This window comes from Gekko japonicus, unplaced genomic scaffold, assembly GCF_001447785.1.
Source record: "Gekko japonicus isolate JY-2015 unplaced genomic scaffold, Gekko_japonicus_V1.1 scaffold1020, whole genome shotgun sequence".
NCBI lineage: Eukaryota > Metazoa > Chordata > Lepidosauria > Squamata > Gekkonidae > Gekko > Gekko japonicus.
The window spans coordinates 661,287-668,545 of NW_015177039.1; the positions used below are offsets into that span (position 1 = coordinate 661,287).

The 7,259-nt window shown below is 39.1% G+C and overlaps 1 protein-coding gene across 1 annotated transcript; it reads right to left on the reverse strand.

Moving 5' to 3' along the window:
• Positions 1-1,196: 1,196 nt before the first annotated feature.
• On the reverse strand, positions 1,197-6,820 carry LOC107124528 (ribonuclease T2-like; the record flags this gene model as incomplete). The annotated part of the gene is made up of 4 exons (XM_015428011.1): positions 1,197-4,016; positions 5,479-5,553; positions 5,777-5,822; positions 6,707-6,820. Coding segments are annotated over 4 exons (424 nt in total), but the record flags the coding sequence as incomplete, so codon positions are not given.
• Between the last annotated feature and the right edge of the window lie 439 nt (positions 6,821-7,259).

Genomic DNA, 7,259 nt, shown 5'->3' on the forward strand with positions numbered 1-7,259 from the left:
CCCATCCTAGTGTTTGGATCCTGAAGAAAAGTAGATGCTTTTCATGATGTGTCTGGCTGTTCCCCTCTGCCCCCACTACTTTGACTTCAGCATCTAAAACAGGATTTTAAAAAAAATTACTTTCCTCAGTCAAACACAGAACTTTCCAAGAGACTCCTGTCCCAAATAAATGAGGACTACATTGCTTGTTCCCCTCTCTCTCTTCATAATTCTTTTAGAATTACTATTGTGATCAGCATACATTCACATATTAATTTGTAAGCCTGAGAAAAGCCAGAAGAGGAGTTGGGTTTTTATACCCTGCCCTTCACTACCTGAGGGAGTCTCAGAGCGGCTTACAATCTCCTTCCCTTCCTCTCCCCACAACAGACACCCTGTAAGGTAGGTGGGGCTGAGAAAGCTCTGACAGAACTGTGGCTGGTTCAAGGTCACCCAGCTGGCTTCATGTGGAGGAGTGGGGAATCAAACCCAGTTCTCCAGATTAGCGTCCACCTCTCTTAACCACTACACCAAACTGGCTCCCAAACAGAGAGACAAAACAATCAATTAATCCTTGGTCCAGTCACTCCCTGGTTGTGGGGATTAACTTTTTCTAGAAATGCTGTGGCCCTGTGTTCCATTAAATAAAGTCTAACAATTTAACACAAAAGAAAAAAAAAGAAAGAGCAAAACTAGTTAATTTAGCTTTCACTAAATTATATGCTGCACAGCTTAAACCAAATCGCATTACTAAAAAAAGTCAACAAAACAGTATTAGCACCAAATAGAGCCATATGGTGTATTGTGTCATCAAGCACTCTCCCCCCTCCCCTTTCTACAGTTCCTCGTAACAATTTTTACACATCATATACACATCAATGTGTTTACAAAGGCTAGATTTCCCCCCACTGCAACAGTTAGATAATTAACTTGATCGCATGAAGCTGCCTTGTGCAGAGTCAGAACATTGGTCTCTCAGGGTTAGCACTATCGACTGACTCACAGTGGCTCTCCAGGGTCTTGGCTGGAGGTCTTTCCCATGATCCTTTTAACTGGAGACGGCAAGGACTGAACCCAAGTTCTTTTGCATACAAAGCAGATGCTGTATAGCTGACCCGCACCAGCCCCTCCCCTCAATCTTGGTCAATTAAAAATGATTCCAAATAACAAAATATCAATTGAGAAAAGTTTAATACTTATAAAATTGCAGATGGCTGGCAGCATCTTTGAAGAGGTATTTCTTCTTCCTTAAGATACTAAGACAGTACCTGATACACATACAAAGCAACATACCAAAGTATATTTTGTTCACAATTATTGTTTTATTCACATGCAGATTTAATCATCCAATTAAATGATTTTAGTCAAGCTTAAATTGCCACATCCCTATTAGTTGATAGCACTGCTAACAACTCCACCACAAATGGCTCTTGAAAGCCTTGTTACCATATAATTTGGGAATGCACAGGCATACACACACTCCCTCTTTCTTCGCTGTGCTAAGAATTCTCATATGGAAACTGGCTCTTCCGTCCTAATTGGTATCATGTTAGCACATGAACTTCATTAATAGAAACCAACATAATATAAGGGGAGTTGCTGTGAAAGATCCTCCAATGCCCAGCCACGATAGAGGACTTTCTTTGCTTTTTGTTTCTTGAAACCACCTGTTTTGATAATGACTTCTCCAATAATAACACTTTTCAATGAAATGCTCTAAACTGGAATGATACTACCTGCTCAGCAACTTAAGTCCAGAACCTTGAGTATTTTTATTGGTTTAAATAGGAGTGGGCACTGTGGAAATATATTTTTCTAGAACAGATCTATTCTGTCAGATGCAATCTGCAAGGCCCTCACTAGGCAGATATTTGTAAAGTGCCTCCAAAGGCTCTCTTTATTCAGGAAAAAAGATATTTGTAAGGGTATGGTGTCATGCCCTAACTGGAGGCCTTGACAATGACCGTGATCTAGCAGAGAGTGATAGATGGCACACAAGCAAGCATCAGCCCTGGGAGGTAGATCAAGAAAAGCAGGAGTTCCAGGAACTGACAGCATAGAGAGCCTGGTTGGAGGCAGTCAGCCAGACTTCTCAGCAAAAAGTGGCAAACAGTAACATGAGGCATGGCCACCTGAGCTGCAGGGTGGGGTTTACTAGGAAACAGATATAGGATTGGCCACAACAGTCAGAATGCTCACCAGCCTACTGAAAGATATTCAGAGAGAAGTAAACATTTTATACTATCAATCAGAATATCATTCCCATAAAGCTAATATGGAATGTTTCAGACTGAGTTTAAAGACTGCACTAAAGCCAAACCATTGACTGATCTAAGGTGGTACCCACAGATACAAAGGGGCTTCTAGTATCAGGCTAATTATCATAGGTCCTTAATAAAACCCTGTCTTTCTACATGTTCTCTCTCCTTCTGATAAGACAGCTCAAAGATAATCAAGATACTAGAGATTTGATTACAAAGAGAACAATATCAGGTCTTGGCACTGAAAAGTAAAATCAAACAAACAAACCAAAAACACAACCCCCCAAAAAACCTGAAATATGCTTTCATTTATCTTCCAACTTTCCCATCATCTTTCCTAAACATGCCTTACTACAGTATTTTAGGAAAGATGGCAGAAAAACTGGGGAAGATGCTATGTGGACTGGAAAGTCTTAAACCTTTCTACTGCTATTTCCCCCATCTTAGATCCCCCCATGGATGCTTGCCTTTCATTTAAAACAAAACCTCGAATTCTTTTTTGTTGGAGGTACGCATTGTCCCTTATATCTCCACAATGAAAGCAGCTACAGACTTTTTAAAAAATGACATCTGAGAATTCAGAGGAGCTAGGAGATTTAATGCTACAATAATTTTGTCAATTGCTAATGGGGGGGGACTCTGAAAAAATCCTCTGGTGGTAGGGAAATGGCTGCTGCAGGAGGCTTAACGGCAGGAAAAATGTGGGGAAACCCACCATGTGGAAGTCACTAAAGGCTCAAATAAAGAAAACAAATGGGTTCAATCAGGAAAGGATCTGAGATGACAATTCCATCTCAGGGCAAAGCTATTTTCCCTATGTAAAAACTGGCATGTTTGTTGAAAGGAAGAGAATTTTCACTGCAAACTACTCATTCTAGAACAACACTATTGAATTGGATGACACTACTTGGAGGTAAAGAAGCTGCCTTTCCTATCATAATGACTGCAAGTGACATGCTCTCCTATTGACTAGCCGCTGCCGGGCATTTGGTGCTTACATGGGATTCATGGATTGCTCATGTATACGTGCTGGTCAATTATTTACCTCCAAAGAAGCAGCTCTAAATACAGTTACACCCTTCCATGCTAATCAACTGCACATTATGAATTTTGGAAATAGGAACCTGGAACCAACTCACTAAAATTTGTAACATGTACTTTGGCCCTTAGAAGGATGTAACTGATTATGATTGGACTGAAAAGTACTTTTCCTGGAAGAAACATAACAAGTGCTGCACTTATGGTTACTAACTACATAGCTGGTGGAGTTCTGGGGGGGGGGACTTGGAAACAGGTTTCACTGAAATCACTTGCAACTCAATTGCTTTAGAATGATTTAAATTGAAAAAGAAGTTTTAAAGTTCTTGTTTAAAGCAAATATATAATGGCATTTCAGCAGTCCAAAATGTAGTCACACCTGAGAAGTCAATCCTCTATTATTTGCAGCATGAATATTGTAAATTACGCATACACACCCAAAATTTTAAACAAACAATGCCCTTGCAGAATAGACAAGATTAATCCAGACACCACTATTTTTTAAACTGTCAACAATATTTGGCAAAGTGCTTCAGATTTCTTGTTGTTTCACTTGTAAAGCAACACATGTGAAGGATAATTTGTCAAGGTGTCATTGCAGGTAGATAGCTCTTCAGTTCCAAAGGGCATATTTCCACATGCAGGACAGGAATCAACCTTTGACTCAGTACAGTTTCTCAGGATAAAATCCTTAGTGAAACAGAATTTGATCTGGCCAATTGTTTGTACTTCTTCACCCTGAAGAGAAAAAAGAAAAGTAAAATGAAGCAAAGCTGGAGCTTCAATTTAAGAGTTCACTAAGGAGAACTTGGGGGGAGAGATATAAGACCAAGATGATACATTCCAGTTAATTAGCTGTGGGGATTCAAATGCACTGCACTAAACTTGTAAGTCCATGCACTTGAATGTCTACAACTGATAAACCGATACATCAATTGCTTCTAATTAGACAGAAACAGATTGTCAATTGAAATCAGATGAATCCTCAGTGTGGTGAATATCGTTTTTCAAGACCTTTTAAAGAAGAGGACTGTCATCTTGTTTAGACCGAAAAGAAACATATAAACTTTGTAATAAAATGTATTCATAAACACCATAAGGCTACAATTGACACATTACTTACTCAAAGGCGGTATTACTAAAGTCCTCAGATTTCTCTAGGACAGGAATAATTTGTGAGCACTGGGATACTAATACTTCCTGCAATGCCTATTTTAGCATGTTTTATGAAATTGTACCGCAGCTGTTAATGTAGTATCTCAAACACTTTACACCTATGAAGAAGGTATATACAGCAGTCTCCTGGACCTGATTTAATGTGTAAATCTGACTGAAAGCAGGGCCACTTTTAGCTTAGTAGCCATTTCATGGTTGCTCTGATGAATTGGGAGGGACCCCTGTTATCACTGTTCATTCACAAATTACAAAACCAGGGAGGCTAAATATTAGGCTCACAAAGGTGTGTGCGTTCTTCCTCTATTTTTCTAAAGACAATGTATAGATATCCAGCTAAGAATGAATATATTTTCTTTTCCCACAGACATAATTCTCACTCCATGACAGGCTACATTTTCACTGACATAGAGGGGTCACGTGGGACTAGTACGCATACTGCTGGTATCAAATGTGGGCAATGAAAATCTAGCTCAGCCACGGCCTTGCAGAAGTCTCTACTTCTGACATTTGCTTCTTTCGCAAAGCAATTAAGGTAAACGAGAAGCAGTTTCTACACTGTAAAATGCTACATAAATAGTTTAACTCAGAGAGATGGCAACGGCAGACAAGGAGGAGATTGGAGGCTAATCATCTTCTAGACAAGGAAGGAAAACATAAGCTGTACAGTTCATCTAAACTAAGCCAGAACTTCAACTGGATTGGAACAAATCCCTCAACTTCCAAATAAAATGTTTAGAATATTATTGCTCTTAGATTTTCATAGCACATTAGAAGAGTTTCAAATTCTGTCAATCTAAATTTGGGGGAAAACTTTCAATCTTGCAATCAATTGTTTGGTGATTGCTGCTGAAAATTAATCACATGGAGGTGGGGAACGATCTTGTTATGAGCATAAATCTGCAAAAAGTATTTAATTTCAAAATGTTACAAGTGTTTTTCTTCCAAAGTTCTAATATTCAAAATATCCTTTCCCAAAAGTAGCAGAGACAGACCAGGGAATGAGTAATAGCGAAAGATGGTATACCTGTTCTGGAGAAAGGCACTGGATCTTTGGTGTTACATTATACACGCTTGTAAGAGCTTCTTTGATGACTCCCAGCTGAAGATTTAAACATAATACTGCTGAAAGACTCAAACGTCACTTCAAAAGTGAAACAGTTTTATGATCAACACAGTCACTTTACTGAAGAAACAATGGAGAGGGGTAAGTTACACAAAGCTTTTATTCAAAGGACTCATTTTGCCTCACGGTATAATATCAATGTGTTATGGCTTTGTTACACTGATGGCATAACACAATGCAAAGTCAAGCCTCTTCTTACCTGGTAGTAGGTATTGCCTGGCTTTATTCCCAGTTTCAAAAGATAACTGTAGGGGGAAAAAAGAAAGATGAATGCACATCTTCACACTTGCATTTAACATATTACAGGCAATTGCAATATAATGAATCGATACTGTTATATCATACTAATCAAAGCATCTGTAAAAGATGAGCCAGAAAAGGTACCCCAAACTGGGGGAAACCTTCCAGCTCATTTCAACTTCCTGGCACATATACACACAAACACACACAAAGGAGAGATGGAGAACAGGGCACGGTCCTGGATCCCTAAGCCATTCAGCAATTACAACCCATGTTCTAATTAATTTCCGTTTTTCTTCAGCAACATTACCATACAACCATTAGACTAAATGGCTGGTAATGAATATCATATGGATGCTCTATGCTATATACACGTGAGGCAATCCACTAATATCAAACCAGTTTAGGAAAATAGCTTAGTCTTTATTGAGAAGACTGTCCACCTCTATCATTCCCATTGTGCAGAGCTAAAAGGGCATATGGGGCTGTGTAGCGCATACTCACATTTGTAGAAAGATGGAGGCTTGACTAGCACACTCATGAACAGAGTGTGCATCACAAAACACTCCTCAGAATCTACTGCAGCAATTCACTGACAGCATATGCCCCTCCACAACTTCAAATGCTACTTCCTTTTTCCTATGGGTTTACATTTCAGTTGCTGGCAACATTCAGGTACTGTGCAAGTTGCAAGTAATAATCAAGATACCAATTCTAATTCATCTAATCTGGCTGGCAATAAACACATACGAAGTCATTTAATTGTCAAAATAGCCATTCAAAAGAAACGAAGAAGCATTTTATTCACTCTCTTATGGACAAACTCAAGGGAGGCAGCACAGACAGAAGCTAATGGTGAAGAAAGTCTTAGCTGATAGCATGTAAATACCTGTTGAGGTCAAGTTTTTCATACAGTTCCAGTGCTTTACTAAAGTACTTTTTCTGGGAATTCAAAGATTCCAGCATGGCTGCACAAGTCCCATGTTTGTCCCATTCATGCTTCCTGCAGGAAGAAAACAAAAAGAGGCCAGTTATGTGCCGCTACAAGAAAATTCTGTTACACAAAACTCCCATTCAGATTTCAGGACAAAAACACGTGAAGCTGATTAAATTTTAACACACACACACACACTTTGCCTTTAAAAATTCTTCCTTGCTACAGAATATCCAGTACTTAAAGATGTTTAGGTACAGTGCTCATTTCCACAAGTGCACTTCCTAACAGATGCATGTAGAGGAAAATATGGTTTCACACAATACATTTTGAAATGATGAACTATGGAAAAGAAAGAAAACCACAATAAGAGAAGCAAGCTGCAAGAACAAAGCAATATTTGGATACAGAGTTGGAAACCAAGAGATAGAATACATCTAGCATGGTGCAGTGGTTAGAGCACTGGACTATGCTTTGGGAGTTGTTATTCAGTCGCACAGTCGAGTCC